Raw genomic sequence first — 22227 nt, forward strand, 5'->3', positions numbered from 1 at the left:
CCATTTTATTTTTTTAATGTGAATGTTCACAGTCAACACCACACAATTTTTGACCATAGCCAATATTAGAGAAATATCTCTAAAATGTTCATATATATATTTATATATATATATAAAATAATTTGAAAGTAAATAAAGAATAACAGCATGGATCGTCTCATTCAGTCCCCATTTTTATAATCTGATTTCACAAAATCATTCAGACAATTTCAGAAGCATTAACACTTTCCTGTTTTCTGTGTGAATGTTGAAGGACAAAGGTGCTGAAGTGAAATGCAAAGACAAGCGCTGTTTCTCAAGTGAACAGGTGTTGAATTAATGCTTCGATTTTCTTTTCCCCGACTGCAAAAAAAAGTGGTTGAAAATTAGGACTCTAATAAAGACAATGCTGATTAACCCCATCAAAAGCAAAGCAGTGAGCCAAGTGAAAACACTGGACATGTCATACTCTCTCTTCATGTGTATATGAACCATGCGGCATGGACTGAAATGTTGTAGGTCAGAGACCAAGCAGGCATCTGTTTCAATGGCAATTTCCAGTGCGATTTTCCTTGGTTTAATCGTTTCCAGGAGTCAGAGACATACGATTAAAATAAATTACACAAGATTACACATTAAATTAAATTAAAAGTAATACATCTATCAAATGATTTTTACTAGAGTTGTGAATAAAACGGACAGCCGAATCCTTCTGAATCCATTCAGGGCGAGTCCGTCAGTCATCCTTCATGCGCTCTGTCTTTCAGAGGGCCACCGGCTCTTCCATCATCAATGAAAGGGGGGGGGGAATCAGGGTGTATGATTGGGTTCATTAGTGGCTTGTATTCCTCCTCCCATTTCTTCATATTCCTGATTCTGAGCAATAACAATCATCTTAATAATATAACAATATTAACAGCCTGCATTCATTGAATGAACCCACCAATCATCCATGTCTGTCAAAGAAACCAAAACTGAATAGGGAAATAAATAGACTTCAAATACTGTGTCAAATAAAACAAGGGGGAAAACAACAAAGCAAAACTGAAATGCTGTTTGTGAAAGAAAAGAACACATTTTAGTTTTGACTTTTCATTAAATATAGAGATGTACACACATTTGTTTTTTTGTTTTTTGTTAAACACAAACTGTTTGTGTTGGTAGGGCAGGTTTGGATTGGTTGTTGAGTGCACAGGGCCAGTGGTATTGGTGAAATCTCTCAAAGAAGGAAAGGATTGGTGCTTGTGCCTGTGGTTCCACCTCCCATGGATCCCCCTGTTCCCATTACTCCGCCCACTCCTGATGGCCCGCCCAAAATCAGTGAAGGCTGTGCAGGGCCGCCTGGACCCATCAGCAAGGGGTTTCCTGCAGGACCCATAGGGGATATTCCACCGAAAGGCATGCCCATTCCCATGCTTATACTAGGGGCCGCCATAGGGACCCCCATTCCTGGCATGCCCATTCCTGGCTGAACCATTCCCACTACTGGTGGAGGCATGTGACCCAGCATGGGGTTTGGGGGAACGGGGCTTGTACGGAGCTGGTTCAGACCAAGTGAAGAGGGTTGAGGGGAGATGGATGCCATTGGGGTCGCGCCAAAAGGATTAGAAGCAGAAGGTGGGGTCGGAGATACTCCTCTACTTGAAATGGTACTTCCTGGGGTAACTCCCATACCTGTTGAGGAGGCACCTAAAGGAGGAAATAAACAACTTAGAGGGGAAAACAAACAAAGACAATTTTAATTCAATTGTGCTCTTTTAAAAACACACCCTGTGTCTGTAGGAAGGGGTTGTTAGATGTGGAGGAGATGCTTGGTGGTGGTGGTTGTTTTGGTTTGGGTTTTGATGATACTAGTGAGTCCAAATCCACCAGTGATGCGTTGGGTCCCAAAAATGACTCTGGTGTTTTCCGAACGGGCAAAGAGGTACCAATCGATGAAAGGTCAAAGGGCACAGGAGAGCCTCCTGCATCACATGTCACTGAGGAGCCTCTTCTCTCTGGATCTGCTGTGTGCGGGGAAAATTGGCAAAAAACAATTACAGACAAACAGCATATTTGTTCAAGTGAGACGGGGTTACATTCCAACCAATCCTTTGCCAAGCCCTGCCTTAGGGTGCTTTCACACTTGGTTTATATTCCTTGAGTGTACCCAAGTTTGATTGTCCCCCCTTGCCACCTTTTCGGTTGGTTTGTGTTTACACAGTCTTTTTTCCTTCTGAACCCCGGTACGCTTGCGTCATCAAGCTGCTGTTGTGTGTACGGCTGTTGCTAGGTGACAGACACGAAAGCAAAGTGCCAAAATGGAAAGACGTCCGCACATCACGGTCGTTCTGCTTTTACTAAATCTTTTGGTTTTGGACACACAGAGAGCGACTCACGTCTATGTGCCGCAAAAATATTATATAAACGTTCAGAACATCACGCAATGTCTGCAGAAGCTGTTTTTGAAGGAGACAAGCAGACATTATCACTGTTATTGCCCTGGCTCAGTCCTGCTCGTCACCAAGGTACAGTACGTGATACACACACACACACAAACAAATGAACGTTATGAAAATGATAGTTTGTTGTACAGCTGGCGGTTCACTTCTGTTAATTGGTATGATTGCATTCATTCGTGCGAACCGTACCCCAGACCACCTCTTTCAGGCGAACTCGGGTACGGTTCAAGGATTCACACCAGAGTTCAGATAACACATTCACACTAGCTAAACGTACCGTACTCTGACGTCAAACAAACCTGGGTGTAGACCAAAAATGCTAGTGTGAAAGCACCCTCAGACGCATTATTACCCACAATAGGTTTAACTGCATCAATGCACCTAAAACTCAAATTAGATCTGAGAAATTATGTATATGATCAAAACTCTGCGCCCATGCTACTTTAGTAGTTGTACTAGGCTCTTTTAGCCTCCTTTCTTTTAAGGCGGCATTTGCATGATGTACTTATGTGCGTAGAGGCCACTCACAGGCAATGTTGGGGGGTAACTTGCCATAAGTAATGCACGTTACATAATATTACTTTTTTAAAGTAACGAGGACAGTAACGCATTACTTTTAAAAAGAAGTCATATTATGAGTTACTTTAAATAAAAATTAACACAAGTTACTTTTTACCTTGCTTAATTGGTTTTTACAAAATATTAGGGGTGTCAAAATTCATTGTTTCTTTGACGCACTGTGATGCAGAAGCGAACAATTCGATGTCAGTTCAGTAGTTATCATAACCGGTTATTACGTACTGACGTCATTTATCTCCTATGTGCTAAGTCGCAGTAGAATACTATGGCGAAGGAGGCAATGGCGAGTAAATAAAGTGCTCCAAGCAGATAATTGTGCACAAAATTCATTGCTTGTGAGTTTGCTGGACAGTCTTTCAACTGACACTAAAGAAGATACAGCACACGTGCTGCTATTTCACTACTAGGGAGAAATGAAAGCTGTAAAATTTCATCTCTGCTTCTGTCTCTCTCTCTTTCTCTCACTTTGGACATTTGACACAGTGCATCGTAAATGCACCGAGATATTGAATTGAACCGAATCGATGGCATGATAATCGTAACCGAAACAAACCGTGAGACCAGTGTAGGTTCACACCCCTACAAAATAATTGCGGAATAAAAACGACATTAGCCACAAACTCAATGGGAGAGCGTGCAGCGAGAGAACAGTCGGCTCGCACTCATAATTATCATCAGGTCTCTTTTCGCAGCAGATGAGTCAGTGTACTGTTCTAGTAACTGAATAAACACATATTGGTTTAGTTAGAGTCAGAGGGGGTATCTGGAATGTTAAAAAATAAGTAATTAGGTACTTACTGAAGACAAACTGTTTCACGACAACTCAGTTTAAATTAATGAACTGGTTCGACTGGTTCACTTAGAACATCCAGTTAAAACAAACAATTTATTTTCAAATCGCCTGTTATCACTACACACAGTCAGAAACTAAAACAATGGCAGGCCAGAGACTTACATTTTTGCAATAGATTCTTGTTGTTTTGAACTCATTAAAGAAAAGAAGTGGATTGTCGTTAAGTGCGAATAAAGCAGCGCTTCCATCCAACGAGTCAAAGAGAACGAAATAGTCATTTCCTGATTAACAGGTGCCAAATATCAACAGTAAAAACATAATTTGCTGCAGGACAAGCTGCGTGAATCTTTTCTTTATTTAATAAATGACTTGCGCCTCAGGAGACAGTGCTGACATGCAATGAAGGTGTGGTGGCATCTAAATCTTATCGAATAAGAAGTTTATCCTACTCAGTTATGCACATTTTCTATCGTAGAAGCGAATACTATATATTTTTTTCTGGGAAATGATTTAAACATTTGTTAAGGTCACGTGAAGCAATTTATTCAATGCATAAATCTCAGATTTACTTTGAGTTGGGGATGTTTTTTTCGTCTTCCTGTTCCTATTGTTATTAAACATTTTTAAAAGGTTTAAAAATCTGTTTTTGACTTAATATAAATTATTTCATGTTAGTACTCATAAACTATTGCAAACTTTATCTCAATGGACAGTGAATTTGCAGTGAATTTGAACTAATAACATAAAACGTATAAAAGTAGCAAACATTACTTTACATGCTTTAATTAATCTGTATATACAGCATGTATAGCTCTTGGCTCAGAAAGTTCTCAATAAAAAAAATTGTAGGACAAAATTGTAAGGAAAATTAATGTGTAGGTTATATAGGTGGTTGTTAAATGCAGAGCTTCTCTATAAAAAAACACCTGCAAGTTCTGAAATGGCCTGTTTCCTCTGAGTGGTACAGTACGGTTTAGTACAGGTTGGTATGGGTCACCTTTATCATGCTTGCGTTTCCACTGACAGGGTACCAATGGTACAACAAACGTGGTGTACGACAAAGTTTCAGTTAGTCATTCTCGCTCAAGGAAATGTCAAAATAAAGCTGTGCGGGTCATTCACATATCATATGAGAAGCACTTGTCAGAAAACATAGATGCTTTATATACATGATTTGATTATAACTGCAGATCAATGACTGCGAAATAGCCTACTGTAACGTCTGCAATTATATAAAATAAATAAATGCAACATAAATTAACACATACAGACCCTTACAGTCTCTGATATGTTACCAATTACAGAAAAACTACCCACAGCATACATTTAGTCCTAATTTGGGTTAAAAAACAACACGGAATATAGCCCACAGTCAGTGCAAACCTCTCATTTAACCTCTGTTAGAAAGTATTTCCATCATTCCCGGCTTCATAATAGTACAAAAGGTGATGATAATAGTTAAAGCAGTTTGTTCATCTTTTAGGTTGCTGAAAGAATCATTCGCTCCTCTGTTTTTGTGGCTTCTTCTTTGTTTTTTTCCACATATCACTCTTGCGCTTGTCCATTTTCTGAAAGGATCGGATGTCAGAAGCACTTCAATAATCACACACACGGTATTATTAACAGCTCAAAAAAGTTCGTTATTTAAAATAGATGCGCTGCGAGTGAATGCGAGCTCTGGAGAAAGTGAAATCACTCACCCTTTAGATGACCTCGTAAAACAAAAACAAGACATGGCAGATTTTGTTCTTCTTGGCTTTGTGGATCTTCATCAAGACGACGACAAGGTTTGTTTGAGCTCGGGTCGACCATGGCTTGTTATTATTTGTATATATTATTACGATGCAATGTAAAATGGCGGTTCCTTTGTTTTCATTCTCCTGGCTTATGTACGCGTTTGTGACGTTTCTCTGTAAACCAATAGCGTTCAGCTGTGCATCTAGCTCCGCATTTTGGTACCCCTTTTGTCATGCTAGGTATCAAACCATACCGTACCACTTAGTGGAAATGGGCCAAAGGAGATCAAACCTCAGCCAGGTAAAGAAAAGTAACACAAAAGTAACTCAAAAGGAATATAACGCATTACTTGCCATAAAAAGTGACTAAATAACGCAATTAGTTACTTCTTTTGAGTAACTCAATATTGTAATGCACTACATTCAAAGGTAACATTCAAAGACCCTCTATAGTTGTGTACACAAAACTGCAAGTGCACATGAAGGAAGTGTGACATTTGGGTTTGGGTCAAAACCTCCTGTTAAGCTTGTCTGAACAAGCAATAGTGGCCAAGGCAGAGGAATTAAGTAAAGAGTCAATACACCAGCACCAAATACAAAACCTCTTCAGCTGCCGAGAATGCAGTGTAGATTGCAAATTGCCAACAAGCACATTGTCTGACACAATTATCTTTGCAAAGGATAAGCCAGAAGTCCAAACACCAGCAAAGCTTAGCTAAACACCCATTAAATACACCTGAATCGAGGTAATCAAAGTTATTAGGATTACTAGAATTGGTCACGCAATTATGTTAAGACAACTTAGGAGTTGACCTCTGCAGGATGTTGGGCACCGCTGTGATGAGTGAATAATCATCTATACCAAATGGTCTCAAACACAATTCCTGGAGGGCCGCAGCTCTGCACAGTTTTGCTCCAACCCTAATCAAACACAGCTGATCCAACTAATCAAGGTGTTCAAGAATACTAAAGACTATTAAGCAGATGTGAGTTGGAGGTGGTTGGAGCTAAACTATGCAGAGCTGTGGCCCTCGAGGAATTGAGTAAGAGACCTCTGATCTATACGTCTGCACATGCAATTATACCTGTGCCGTTAGTTTGTTTAACTGAGCCACTCCAAGGATCAGAGGTCAGACCGTCAGTGGCAGGGGCGGCTCCTTCCGCAGCCCAGGGATCAGTTGACCCTGAGAGCGGGGTAGGGCCCGGAGCCACTGAGTGAGCCCAAGGGTCGGCACTTGGTGGGGTCACAGCTGGGGGGATAGGAGAGGAGAGGTCAAGGATCAGAGGACACCAAAAATTAACAGGGAAAAGCCAGGGTAAAGACACAAGGACATCAGGAAGGCTCATCCTGTACACTCTCACCTGTGGATGCCCAGGGGTCAGAATTTACTCTGGAGGACGAATCACTCCATGGGTCTGGGGCTACAGTTGCTGGTGCTCCTGCCCAAGGATCAGCACTTGGGGGAGAGGCAGGGGAAGCGGCTCCCCATGGGTCAGGAGGTCCCCAAGGGCCAGCAGTAGATGCGGGAGCCAAAGCGGGAGGAGGAGAGGGTCCTGCAGAGCCTGTCGCAGGAGCTCCCCACGGGTCTGCAGCGCTTAACTCCATCAGAGACGACTGAGAGAGAGACATGTCAGTAAGAAAGTCCCCATGGGAGAAGGAGTGCGCAAGAAAGTAAAAGAGTGAGAGGGAAGTTTCTTTTGAACAGAGAAGACAGACACTTACACTTGTAAGTGGATCAAAAAATATCTAGTGTGGCAAAATGGTAAAGAAGAAGAAACTCTACAGGAAGTGAAACAAGCTTACAGACACTTGTGTTAAAGAGCGTACGCAGGGTGAGAGACACAGACAGAGCAGGTAACTCTTGGAGAGTGAGAGGCAGGTACACAAACACGCAACCCTTAGTAACAACACACAACCATGTGTACATCTCATGCTCTCATCCTAGAGGAAGAACAGCTCATCAAGCATGAACTCTTGCTGACACAATCGTACACAATCACACACCTCCTCGGGCTTGGTTTTCTCCCTCTTACTCTCCTCGATGGCCATCTGCAGCCTCAGGTCGTCTCCCCTGCGCAGACGCTCCTCCTGCCAATCACACACCACCGTCACATCATCACAGTGAACCAAGATCTGAGCGCTGATGGGAAATGGAGTCTACTGAACTGTTGCAATATGACTCCCATGTCTCATCAGCTTCAGAGGTGTGCTTCAAGGCTGAAGTTACACAATTGAACAACATTGGGAACTTGTGTGCATTTCATCTTCTCTGATACTGCATTGACAACCACTGTTGGAATTACTAAGAGTGGACAATTACTGAAAATTGTAGGTACATCTGATTTCATCATGCAGTTGCAAGTGTACAGTTTGATCGGAAGAGTTCAAACAGGGATTAATAACAAGAGGAAAGCTCTACACACGCAAACAAAAAAGTAACAGAAATCTTTCAACGTTTTAAAAAGCACTAAGGTATTTTGTTAGATATTTCAATCGTTCCATGATCACACACTGATGTATACATTGTTTCACGCTGATCTTTGATTTGTGAAGGGAAGAGGACAGCAAAGCAAGGGTGTGACCCGGATGAATTTTTGCTCCCTGACCTGTTGGTGAGTCTCCTGGCTGATTGTGAGTGCGTAGCGGATCTCTGCATCTTCCAGAGGGTCATGTGTAGTCTGAATGAGGGGGGGCAGGATGAGGACAGGTGTGAGTGAAGAAGTGAGGGAAAATGTGCAGTAACTGTGCAGAGGATGGGCCCTAGTTGAATGTGTGTTATTATACTTTAGAGAAATAACCAATATTTCTATTTTATGATGGCAATTAGCGGAGGTAGCAGATTTAGGGTGCTTTAAATATGGTTATTATTGGCAGGGCTCAACAGTAAGGATGGCCCAGGTCCAGCGTAAGAGAGATTCAAGACTGTTGGCCTATTAAGGGCAGAGCTATAGCTTCAAGTTGAACATGACATTTCAGAGGCATTCTTTTCTGAATACTTAAGGGAATTTTCCACTGCATAGCACAGCTCATATTATTTATTTTTTTTACACTATGTACATTTAGTACCGGAATTATTATATAAATATATTTAAGTTCTACCTTGGTTTAGATCTTTGTTAACAAATTAAACATAAAACAGGTGGTACAGCAGGTGTATTAGCAGTAGCATTTAAGAAACTGAATAATAATTCTGTCCTCATTTACTCTCAGGTTGTTTTAAACCTCTTCTTTCTTCTGTAAGAAGTAAGAAGAAATTTGCTGGTGCCCCCTGACTTTTATTGTTATCACAGAGTTTTATTACTATCAAAGTCAACATCTGTTTGGTTACCCACATTATTCAATAGATCTTGTTTTGTTTAGACAAGACAGAAATTAATACAGATTTCGGTCGACATCAAAGTGAGCAAATATTAAAACTGTAAATGCGGCAGCATGTTTGGCCTATTAAAAGTATATTGAGACATAGTTTGAGCCAAATACTGCATCTGGTACAATGTGCGCTTTAAAACAATACTATTATAATTCTTCAAAAGCAGATTGTGGAAACAGTTGTAATTGGCCAAATCATGTTATATCACACCTAGATTCAAACTACTTAAAATAGCTATTTCATGGCAAGCAGACAAAGTGCAGGGGTTTTCTTTTTAGCCCCTTTAACACAGTAATACCTGTATGCTGGCATAAAATTACCAGAACAATTTTACAGCAGAATTCCACCAATTTAAAAGTAATGTAACAACGACTCATTCTAAAACTAACTTTCCAGTATTGCTAAATATAGTTGTTATTGCCACCTTCTACAGAAAGACTAAAACACAGGAAAATATTTAAACAGAATGGTAAAATACAGGAGAATTGCAGGAAAATGGGAGGATAAACCGAAAATGGTAAATGGTAAAACGGGCTATTGGTAGCCATTAGGGATGTAACAATTCACCTGACTCATGATTCCATTTGATTCACAATTTGTCACATTTTTTACCAAAATTATTTAAAACAAATATAAGGTGAAGAGCCCTTTTATTTTTTCTTAAATGTTGCACATTTTTTTTGCAAAATAAAAATTCTGCCATATCTAAATTGCTTTTTTAAAAACAAATTAAAAACACAAATTAAAGAAGACTCATTAATATAAACAAACTAAAAGCCAAGAGAGAAATACCAGCACATCTATATTTTCTGACCTAAGCTGAAGTCTTTGCATTTAGAATGCTCTTTGCTAAAAAAAAAAAAAAAAAAAAAAACTCTTTCACTGGGGACTGAGATGGCTGGTGTGGAGAGGAAAGCCTTTCCTAAACCAGAGAGCGGTGTCAGATCCAGGGGACGTGCCACTGGCATTAAAAAATGATTATAAAATTACTAATTAAATAGTAGAATAAAGACCAGAGTTGAACATGATTATGAAGGTAAATAATTATTAACACTTGTATAATTAATAGTTATAAGTATCAGTGTGATACACTTAAGAGATAATCTTGAACATTTTAAAATATTCAATGATAATAAGCACATTTTTAAAATATGCATAAACTAATTTAAAAAAGAGAGGGTAAAAATAATGTATAACCTGCTTCTGTAACAGAACAACTTTCTCTTTCAGTCTGATAAAAAACATCTTCATACTTTCGCTATGAAAACACTGATGCACCGTGTGATCTCCGTACCACCAGAGCAAATGGACCTGCAAATCATCCGGTCTGCATGATTTACCCTATAAGTAGGTTTTTTTGCATACAGACCTCCGTAACAAGTTTTTCACTGTGCTGACAGTTTATGTGCATCATATTCATTCTGTTAGTGTAAGTAAATGTATTTTTCCAGTATTTGCACACAGTTTTTGATTTGTCTGGTGCAGCTCACCGCTGTCATTTTACTCTGCCACCCTATCTCTGAATGCTCACCGCTAATGTGCAGGTGAAGCGAGTTTGCGCTTGTAAACACAGCGCCCCCTCTGTTAAAAAAATATCACGATTCATTCAACATTACTACTGGTTTGAATGGTCACATATTTGAATCGATTTTTAACCAGCTCATGGTGAATAGTTACATCCCTAATAGCCATGGAACAATTTCAGTGAGAGCTGGGTGCAGCAACCAGAAAGATGTCGTGACGGTAGAGGTGGTGCAACTATAGTAACATATCTATTAGCCCACCCATTTCGAAACGGGACTAAACTACAGTGGAAAAGCAAGCCATGCCAGGTGTACTATGCAGTGGAAAAGCAGCTTTATTATTATCATCATTATTATTATATAAATACCATAATCCTTTACAGTAGCAAGTAGTAGATATTATTGTAAAGACGATACGATATTAAAAATACAAATGCAAATATAAAAATATGCATTTAAATTAACAAACATATACAGTTAAAGTCAGAATTATTAGCCCCCCTTTGATTTTTTTTTCTTTTTTAAATATTTCCCAAATGCTGTTTAACAGAGCAAGGAATTTTTCACAGTATGTCTGATAATATTTTTTCTTCTGGAGAAAGTCTTATTGGTTTTATTTCAGCAAGAATAAAATTAGTTTTTAATTTTTTAAAATGCATTAAGGTCAAAATTATTAGCCCCTTTAAGCTATATATTTTTTCCAATAGTCTACAGAACATACCATTGTTATACAATAACTTGCCTAATTGCCCTAACCTGCCTAGTTAACCTAATTAACCTAGTTAAGCTTTTAAATGTCACTTTAAGCTGTATAGAAGTGTCTTAAAATATCTAGTCAAATATTATTTACTATCATCATGGCAAAGATAAAATAAATCAGTTATTAGAGATGAGTTATTAAAACTATTATGTTTAGAAATATGTTGAAAAAATCTTCTCTTCGTTAAACAGAAATTGGGGAAAAAATAAACAGGGGACTAATAATTCTGACTTCAACTGTATATAATGTTTGAGTGGAGTGCCAGTTAAATATTACTACTATTTATCCAACTCAAGACAGAAAATAAATTCTTGCTGTTGACGTCTAATTGGGAAGCTACAGTTAATGTATTGCTATAAGCATGCAAGATATTTCAATTATATGTTCTAAAATAAGCGTAAAATCTTAAAATATACTTCAAAAGTTACATAGCCCATTGGAGCAATTTATTATTGATCTCTCTAGAAAACATTTAGCGTTGTCAATCTTGCCATTTTCTTCTTCAGCATGTTTGTGTAATTACTGTCCCAAACAAAGAAATTACCTTATCACAGCACGGTCTCTTCTTTCCTTACAAAAAAAACTCAAATTAATGTAATGCTCATTTATGTATTTGGTAAGTAGCCATGTAATAAACAGGATACTGTACAGTCAACTGGGCATTACGCAAAATGAACAACACCCTAAGGACTATAAGGATGTGTTTATTCTGTACAAACGACCAAATAACTGTATAGCACCCTCTACATTTAGGTCTCTTAAAAATACACTTCTAGTAGAACAACTATTCATCTTCCCCAGACTTTGAACCACCTCAGTAGTACACGTTACCTGCAGCCTGAATCTAATTGCTGATTGGCTGAGACTTTACCTGCTCCGCCTCCTCCTTGCTCATGGCCAGTGCCAGCTGGAGCTGCAGGTCCTCCTCACCGGAGCTCTGGGGCCACGCCTGATCAGAGTCTGCTCCGGAGTGCACTCCTCCTCCCCCTAAAGCAGGAGCAGAAGGGGCCGAAGATGCTAAGGAAGGAGTCAAATGATAGCCATTATGATGCATCAATAGGTGGTGGAGTACTGGTCCCTAAAAGTGCTTCCAGACCCAAAAGCATGCCAAGCTCCATACTTGGCCAACGCTGCGAAGAGCACTCAAGAGTGTTTATAAGGGAACATCTTTGAATGTCCGCCCTGACCCCTGCATAAGCCCCTCCTACTGCAAAGCACTTCTAGTTCTTACCACTGCTGGTCTGTGCCATCTTCTCTTTGGTTTTGAGTGCATGGATCCTCTCCTCTCGTAGCCTCTCCTCGTCTTTTAGCAGAGTCACCAGTTGCTTGGCCTTTTCCCGTACATTCACACCCTAACACACACACAGAGTGAGTGTGACATTACGTTCAAGTATGTGTTTATCTAACACAACTTGTTTTGTGTTCTTACTAGAGCTGCTTAATTATGTAAAAAATTCATAACCATGATTATTTCAGTCAAAATTGTAATCACGGTTATTTAAAACTAGGAATGCTTCGGTCAGCATTTTTGCAGCCGATATAGTGTACCGATTCCTTGTCATGGTGATCGGCCAATACTGAGTACCGATTCTGATGCTTCAAACTTATATAACTTTGCCATTGCATAAGGCACATTTTCCCTCCAAGTATGATACTTAAGTGGAGATCTCTCTGAGAATATACAAAGGATTTTGCATATAATAAATAATACACGTCTCCTATAACAATTTAGTGTGGACATGTCATGGTCAGAAGCGGCTTTACAGAAAATAATAGATAAAACAGATAAAAAAACTACAAGAAAAATGACAATGCAATTTGGAAACATGGCAAATGATGGAAGAATTCAACATGTCTCAATGAAGAAATTTGGAGTGCATATTTCATGCATAAGAACTTCTTTACTAAAAGGAAACAGGCGTATGAACTAGGCTACTGTTTATTGCAATAAGTATATTAAACATTATAATATTAAATATTGAAGTTTTATGAAGTTTTAACTTTTATTTCGCTAATAATTCCAGCCAGGTTTAGTGAACTTATTAATACTTACGCAATAATGTCAAAAACACAGAATGTTCAGTTCTTATATGTAAACAGGCCTAAACACATGCAAGGCTATTCCAATATTTTGCTGATCTTCAACTATTAATAACAGCACAATGATTGCAAGTCCGGACAGCTTCACAGCAGCTCGATCACTCGACCTAACAAATGTAATGCTTAGAACATCACTGTGCCTCTCGCAATCTGTTCTCTTGCTCGTCTACTCTTGTCTCCATTATTTCTGGGGTATTTTATCTCATTTTTGGGGAGCCAAAATCACGAAGCCACAATAAATACACGAGAGACTCGCTGAGCTTCTGGAAAAAGTCATAGTTTTGGATGAGACACTAGAGAGGGGCGATCACTCCACTTATGTCACAGCAGCTCAAAACACTGGATATACAATGTTTGCAACAAAGAGAGCATCACTCACACGAGTCGCACCAATAGACTGTATAAACAGTTTATACATCTGTATGTATTTTAGCTTGATTGATTGTGACTTGATTTGGATTTGAGATATTTATACAGTTGAAGTCAGAACTATTAGCCCCCTGAATTATAAACCCCCCTGTTTATTTATTTAAATGTTTATTTAATTTCAAAGATCATGACATTTCAGTTTTAAATAATGCAAAAAAAAAAAAAGCAAAATAATTTTAAAATACAGTAGAATGAAAATATACGGATGAAACTATCTGTGGTTTAAGCATCTTCACTGTAAGAAAAACACTTGATTTGTTTTTTACTAAAGCTACAAAACTCTGTCAGCCAAGAGCAGTGATTGATTTTATCATTGTTTTCTTTAGTTATTTGATTAATTATGCTAAACACAGTCGGCAGCAGGAATAAATCTGCTGTCACTTTTTAAGAGGCATGCAGTTCCGATTAATAGTTACACATGCTTTTTCACTTCGAACTCTTTGTTCATTCATTTTATAAACAAGGGTTTAATGTGAATGATCACCAAGTGATTTGACATGTTTTTGCTTATTGGACCATGTAGGTGAGCACCTTAATCTAAAAGATGACATTCTAAGGCTGAGTGCATGCACAGAATGGCACAAGTTCTCATTTGTGCTTTTAAAAGCATGAATGAATCGAATACACTTAAAAGCACGTCCTACGAAGTCATGTTATTTAATTTTACTGATTTGAAACTTTGCAGAGGAACAAATGCAGACTGCTTGGAGAGGGGGCAGAACATGATGCTATAATCAGTTTATCTTAATGTTTTTTCATAATCGTTGGAGGCCAAGAATCGAAATTGAATTTTGATTACTTGCACATCCCTGATTTAATAACTCATTTGACTAGCATCTGAACGAATACTTAAATGGCTAGAACTGAAAATAGTTGAGTTTGAGATCACAATGTTAGAAATATGTTCAATTGAGTAAAACGCAACAAAACCTAGTGGGGGTTGAAAACTGAGCTGATGTGATTGTGCTTTAAGTGGGAGTGGGAGAAAGTCCTTGATTGAAAGTCACAGTGTTTGAGTTGACTGCACATGGAGACCTTGAGCAAGAGATTGTTGTAGTGTGTGAATCACGTATCAGACTCTTGTTGAAGGACACTTCAAAACTAACACTGAGAGATCTCCTTTACTTCCTTACTGAAAGAGATAACATTTAATTTGCATGCGTGTGTAAATATAGCTTTGCATTTGTGTACCTGATCTTTGCCGTCTCTGTCTATGTACTGGAAGTCTTTGAGCGTTTGAACGGCGTAGATGTTTTCCCTGCATTGCTGTGCCACCCGCTCTGAACCCGTTTTTATCAGATACTCCATCAGAGTCATAGCCTGTGAAAGAGTGAGAGTGTAAAAAAATAAAAATAAAAATCTGATTATATTGCTTACATAGATCACATCTGCCATTAGAAAGGGTGATGAACGTACTTTATATACATGTCTCCAGTTCTTCCCATGGTCGTTGAGTCTCTTCCAGACCATGCTCATAATCTCTGAGAAGGCCACTACATTATAGGTCAGGTCAGCGATCTCTGACATCAAAGAACTTGAGGGACCCCATGGGTCATTAGAGGTTGCTTCCCTTACCTGGAGAAAATAAAAAAGTTCAATGCAGTGTTTATTTCGGTGAGGAAAAAATTTCGTCATAATTTTCGTGACGAACAAGTTTCTACCGAGAAAACTAAGTAAAAATTAAGAGATGATTATGACAACTATAATAAAAATATACTGACATTTTCGTTGACTGATAAAAACGACATGAGAATGTGATTGAGGAATGTATTTTGGTAAATATCCAATCAGAATTAATCTTGCACGACGCACATACTCACATTTGAAAAGTAACTAGGCTTGTTTGAGATCAAGAATATCTGTCGCCAGACTGCAAGATGGGGGCGTAAGATGAAGGGGCGTAACTTGTAGTAAGTTAGAAGCATAACTTGCAGTTTTCGAGATCTCATTGAACCATCCGAGATGTCACAATGAAATATTGTTGGCAAAACTGCAGAAATACTTACCAGAGAACATTTTCAGCAACGGTTTTAATGAGTTTTCTCCAAACATGTCTCCATAAAATCAAGTTACATCTCTACAACAAGTTACGCCCCTAAGGCCCTTTCATGTTACACCCTTGCCTTGCACTCCGCAGACAAACCCAACTCTTTTAGATGGGCAAAATCTGCGCAGAACCGATCACCGGTGATCTTAAACCAAATATATTTTAGTCAACTAAAACTAGAGTAGATTTAGTCTACTAAAATCTTATGAAATGTAGTCGATGAAAACTATACTAAAACTAAAATAATTAGACTAATATATGACTAAAACTGAAATGGAATTTTAGTCTAAATTTGCTGTCAAAATTAACCTGGGTTCAATGAACATTGTTCAAAAAGGCTTACTAAATATAGTATCCCACATTGTGTTTGGTCATATCCTGACCAATAATCTTCTCATGGTTACATGCATATAAAACAACAGTACAGTGATATGGAATTCCAAATTTAACCTTAAGATTCTGTAACATTAGTAAGACTGTGTGTCAATTTGTAATCAAAAAGTGTCCAATGTCAAAAGTGCAGCAATGCACATGGTACAGAAATCACTTTCAAACTTATATGCTGTCTGCAGGTCAGTACAGTGAATTTGCATGGCCAACTTAACAGCTAAATCTGCATAGGAAACTTTTTCACCATCACACAAACCTCTTGTTCATGTAGATTCCATGCATGAATGCTACCCAACAGTGTGATGGCACTTTTACTCTTTAGGTCGTAAATCAAAGCAGAAAACGTGACAGAGGCAAGAAATTCTTAAAGAGATTTGGTGTTTAGTAGCTTTCAAACCTGAAATAACTGATTAAAAAAATGAATGACTTGCTGCTCGTTTTGTATGACACTGCAGAGTTTCATTCAACAGAAAAAAATGAAGGGCAGGAGGACAAAACATTTATCTGAAACTATAACAGACTTATGATGAATAAGAAGATGGTTTCAAGGCCCAGGAGGAACGGAGAAAAGTCTGAAAAAGAGTAAGAGAGAAAACGAAAGCATGGTTACAAAGGTAAAAGTCTAACCTTTATCTCTGCCTCTGAGTAATTGTGAACAATGTTCTTCACTTGTCGCCTCAGCGATGATGTCGACATGGCAACAGGCTGGCTATCAGGTTCTGCAAAATCTGGGACATTGTAAAACCATGTCAATAAAACACTAATATGGACATGTACAAAGCAAACAATGGTACACATTTTTCAAATGGGAGTGTAAAGGCTCCCAGATTCAGTCAAACACATTTAAGAGAAAGACCAGGAGCTACCAGCAGGACACAAAATAATTACTTTGCCTGCTATTCAGACTCTATCCATCTTTATATCAATAATAAAATACAAATAAAACATGTTACAGTGTCCCTAGTACCGTGCACCCACTGTGACCATGCGAGCAAAGCCTTAGGAATTCCCCAGCCTAAAAATCATGTACACAATATCCAGGAAGTATATTATACCTGGGAGTGTCAGTCTCTCTCCCCCCCTCTCGCTCTCTCTTTGTGCACGTGTTCAGGTCGGGGTCTTTCAGCGTTTAGCCTGTCCACTCTTCCAAACCTCCGCACGGCCGCCACATGAGGGCCCAGAAGCACAGATGTGGGGTGAAATAACTGCGAAAAGAACATAGGTTTAAACGGGAGGTATGTAGAGGGATGAAAGCTGGTGCAGCACTGTGGAGGCTTAAACACACAATAGAACATTCAATTCTGCTCTTTCACAATAGAGTACACACATTAATAGTGGCCAGTGCCTGAAGGCAGAGCACATTACTCATCTGTAACATCAGATAGGTGTACGCTGAGAGAAACAAACTACTAGCGTCACACCTGCTGTGATGTATGAACCAGGCAATGATTTTAATTATTTTAATCAACATCAAAACTCACAAAGGCACATTTTAACCATATAAAGCCTAGTTTATTATTTATATTACACTGATTCCTAAAGCATTTATTAGCATGACCAAACTTTTCTGAATCTGTTGTACACACTCTACTGCTTGAATTCAGCTCTCTGATGGATAATCTATACTTTTTTAAAGGGATGTTCACACTTGGCAGGTGTAGTTCAATTTAAGCAAACCCTGATGTGATTGCTTATTAAGTTCATTAATTTTAGAAAAAAAGTGTGCACACAAAACAAGCTGACTGAGACCCCTGAAAACACAGATTTCTGTTTTCTATCTAACTCTGTAGTAGTATGATGGACATATGACAGCAACACAGAGATCTGAAAACAAAAAAAATCAAAAACAGAACAAAATGAGACAAGACCTCAAAAAGGACAGAACATCTTAAAAAGGACGATATGTTAACCAAATGTTACGATCCAAACTCCTGACCAAACAAACCATAAAAAAGTGAACTACAAGTGTGAACTAGAGCTGCACGATTCTGGCTAAAAGGAGAATCGCTCTTTTTTGCTTAAAATAAAGATCAGGATTATCTCAGGATTCTGTAGATGTAAAATAAAGGTTAATATGAGTCGGCAATTATCATTGTTTTTTCTCAAACATATGGTAAAACAACAATAATATTATGTGTAGGTCTACTGGTTTCTATAAATAATATTATTCTACTTATAATAATTCTGATGTTGAATTATGTTTGAGATATATACTTGCAATCTGTCATTGACAATATTATTAGAGCATTTTATTTACTGGTAAAATCAACATTATATAGGCTAGAGTAGTTATACTGACACTGTAAACATTTATTTTCATGCACAACTGTATGCGCTATGAAAGAAAAAACAGATCAAATGCTTGTCTCAATCATAACTCTAAAATGTGATATCATTTAAATGATGTGCATGCTTTCGGTTTCATTTTCACTGCTAAGTGCTGTTCATACTTCGCGCGGGGCTCTCAAACGATCACTCTGTGCCACAAAATGAATAGTATTTACAACTTTAGTACCTGTTACTCACAGCCTATGCAGGTTCTGTTCACTAAAGTAGACGCGAGCGCATTTATCATTAGGTAGGGCGCGCGCACGCCCTCTCTGTGGTTACAGCTCACGGTCAGCAGCTCACGTCAAGTGTGATTTCCTGACCACGAATTCAGCAATTTATGAAGACAAAAATGACATTTTTAGGTGAATTATACATTATAAACACAGTATGTAACTCTTAACATCATTTGGAGGTGTCCATGTCGCTGCAATGTGTGAATATTTCAAGGTGAATATTAAGATTAAGCAACTTATATTAACTTGACTTAAGTTTCCATACATGTTTTATTATGTTAATTGCTTTATATTAAAATGCCAGCATCAAACAAGATGCAACATGATTTTAGTAATGTAGGAATTTTTTTTTTTCAATCTATGACTTGATCTAGTGGACACAGATTCAATACAAATGCTTTTGATATTTCTAAAATTGAAAAGTGAACATCAGTTTACTAATGGTGAATTAATGGAAAAGAATTAAAAAGCTCCTGTTGAGCTCTTTTAGTTTCTTGTTAAAATTAGAACTGCATAACGCTGGAAAAATAATCATTGGTTGTTGAGTATTGTGCTAACAATATTTCTTACAATGAATATAACATATCCCCAGTAAAATACTAGTTTTATTAGCTCTGTTTTAAAATCTTTTATGTAATGATATTAAAAATATATATTTCAGATCAAATTAAATCTAATTCAGACTAACAAAGCGGTCAATGTGCAAACATTTAGTATTTAAAACACATTGAGTGAAAACTTCAGGAGATTTTCTGACTCTGATTGATTGTTCTTTTTTTCCTATCTTGTCTTGACTCCCGCCATAAGCGTTTCTTTTCAGCTCTGAGTTCACCTTTGGGCCGGCCAGCCAATAGCAGATCAGCAACTATTGGGGAGGTGGGAAAAAAAGACAGTAACACTTGGAAATTATAATTCAGACTCAACATTGCCTATACTCAAGATGTGGCTATTACGAATGATCACATTGTGATATCAATGCTAAAATTATATATTGTGCAGCCCTAATTCCATTATGGTTTGCTGGGGGCTGCGATATAAAAAAAAAATCTAAGATTATAGCTAACCAAATTCATATTTAATTTTCCTAATATTGTTTTTACTGCATTAAAAACACATAGAAATATTTAATGATATTTCAAAGAAAAATATAAAATGCAATATAAACAAGCCAATGAAATCATTCATCACAATTATTTGTTTGACAAGTAAAATTCTCCACAAAAAAAAAAAAAAAAATTTTATATATATATATATATATATATATATATATATATATATATATATATATATATATATATATATATAATGATCTTGATAGGCCTCTCAAATGTAACACTAAACATTAACACTAAGGGTTAGGGTTAGGCCTAATTCCAATATGGTTAGTTGGTGGCTGCGATGCAAGAAAAAAAATCTTTATAATTAAAGATTATAGCTAAACAAATTCATGTTTAATTTTCAAAACATTTTTACTGCATTAAAAACAGAAATATTGAATGATATAAAACAGTATAGTAAATAATGCTGTCGATGTATCATTTTTTTTGTAAAGGTATTTTAGCTCCATAATTCAGAAATTATTACAATTCTAGGAAATAATGTAGAATTATGTAGTATTTAGATTTTTATTTTTTTTATTATAGAAATTAAAATGTAGGTTTAAAAGACAAAATTGTTATTAAAAACAATCAATCAATAAAACATAAAAAGCAGAATATAAAAGCCAATGAAATCATTCATCATAAATATTTGACAAGTAACATTCACCACAAAAAAAAAAAAAAAAAACTTTATAGGCCTCTCAAATGTAATACTAAACATTAACAATTGTGCAAACATCTTAGAGATTTCGTACAAATTTCAATAACCCATCCTCATTTAAAAGACTGGTTAATTTTTACTGACTACAATTTCAGATGTCAGGCTCCACATGGTTAATATTAAGTTAAACACACTACACAAAACAGGAAGAAAACAGTTACTTACATAAGCTGATCTTTTCACCCTTGACCACATCGCGGTCACACTATATTTAGGCAAACATACTATAAACATATCCAGTAAAGAGTGTCAGCCAATCAAGACAAAGACTAGGTGATAAGTTGTAGTTCATGATAGGGTGTATTAATATGCAGCACTCTTGCATAAGGCTGTGACCTGATAACAGTCCCACAGCCAGCTTCTCTGAATATGCCAAGAGCAAAGTACAAAAGTCTGAATCAACTGTTGTCAATTGAAGACCTTGACTTCAACCTCCATTTAAATAAAAGTGAATTCAGGGAGCCAACAGGTGGTTTCCAAATCAAGTTGACAAGGAGATAACCAACATTCAATGAACTTCTCTAAGACAACTGTTGCTTTAGATAGTGTGTGAAATCTGACAGTTTGTGAAGCACCATATCTGTTAAAGTGCGGTGTAGTTTATCTTTGTATGTACAGATGCCAGTGTAAGCTATCAAACAACACACACCTTTCTCAACCTCCACACTGCTAACGTTACCAAACAAATGTGATGCTATCACATCAGTCAAGCGACTCTCGTAAGTAGTAACTTCAGCTCCTAACAAGCCCTCCGTGGCTCAAACTGATAGAAAGAGATCACTACCAAGTGCACTAGAGATCAGCTAGCGGAGGCTACTTACCGTTGCGCCTCTGTTGTGCCTCTCAAACACGCCCAGACATCCAGCCGAGCACCAGAAAGCGGGTTCTTACCAGCGAAGACGGCAGAAAAGCGAAGCGCTGCTGTTTCTGTCACGGTGCTGAATTAAAAACACTCATTTAGAGACGGGAGCGCGCCGCTATGCTAACTCAACTCATAAAGAGACGCGCGCGTGTGCGTGACAGAGTGACGCGACGCTGCTCTTCCTTCACGACTATCACCCCTCGAGTCGCGTTCGTCATTTAAACATATAACGCGTCATGTAACCGCTTGTACTAACGTAATAGACTATAATACTTCCCCAAATATCGCCTGTACTGACCCTGCTGTTGCTCGGATGGTGCGAGGAGATGGCGGCACTTCCGCTTCCGTTTCCCCGCAGCCGGACGGACCGCGCCCCCTTGCGCGCTCCCTGAATTGAATATTCATAAGCCATGGCGACGACGTTTTGGGATGCTTTACTTTTTGAGCTTTTGTAGAAAAAAAGGTGTTTTTTGTATCAGAATCAATGAGTATACGAAGGTATTTTATATGGAGCCAGACCAGTCTTAAAAATACTTTTACAAAATATAATTCCATGCACAGCACAACTCACATATGAAAAAAAAAAATGAATTTGTGAATTCAAAATGAGATTAAAAAAAATGACACAAAACATGATTCGTAAATACACAATCCAATTCGTAAATTAAAAAATACAAAAATCCAATTTATAATTCAAAACAAAATTTGTTTATACACACATCAGTTCTTCAATTCAAAACACGATTCGTAAATACACAAATCCAATTTGTAAATTCAAAACACAATTCGTAAATACACAAATTCAATTCGTAAATTCAAAACACGATAAAAA

The 22227-nt window shown here is 37.7% G+C and overlaps 1 protein-coding gene across 4 annotated transcripts; it reads right to left on the reverse strand.

Annotated features, from left to right (window-relative positions):
* Window positions 1–119: 119 nt before the first annotated feature.
* Window positions 120–21748, reverse strand: epn1a (epsin 1a). 4 transcript variants are annotated; one of them, XM_056475000.1, is made up of 14 exons: window positions 21355–21748; window positions 17204–17353; window positions 16776–16876; window positions 15128–15286; window positions 14903–15031; window positions 12414–12534; window positions 12054–12199; window positions 11727–11747; window positions 8136–8207; window positions 7534–7617; window positions 6891–7143; window positions 6614–6778; window positions 1749–1982; window positions 120–1668 (listed from the first exon to the last, which is right to left on the reverse strand). In XM_056475000.1, exons 3-14 carry the CDS (start codon window positions 16842–16844, stop codon window positions 1199–1201), a joined length of 1923 nt encoding a protein of 640 aa, XP_056330975.1. In that variant the 5' UTR covers window positions 16845–16876; window positions 17204–17353; window positions 21355–21748; the 3' UTR covers window positions 120–1198. The 4 variants fall into 4 exon arrangements, with proteins under 4 accessions (XP_056330975.1, XP_056330973.1, XP_056330976.1 ...); XM_056474998.1 differs by having other exon boundaries at window positions 1749–1985; XM_056475001.1 differs by lacking the exon at window positions 11727–11747 and having other exon boundaries at window positions 1749–1985.
* Between the last annotated feature and the right edge of the window lie 479 nt (window positions 21749–22227).

The sequence above is a fragment of the Danio aesculapii genome, chromosome 16 (assembly GCF_903798145.1).
Source record: "Danio aesculapii chromosome 16, fDanAes4.1, whole genome shotgun sequence".
Classification (NCBI taxonomy): domain Eukaryota; kingdom Metazoa; phylum Chordata; class Actinopteri; order Cypriniformes; family Danionidae; genus Danio; species Danio aesculapii.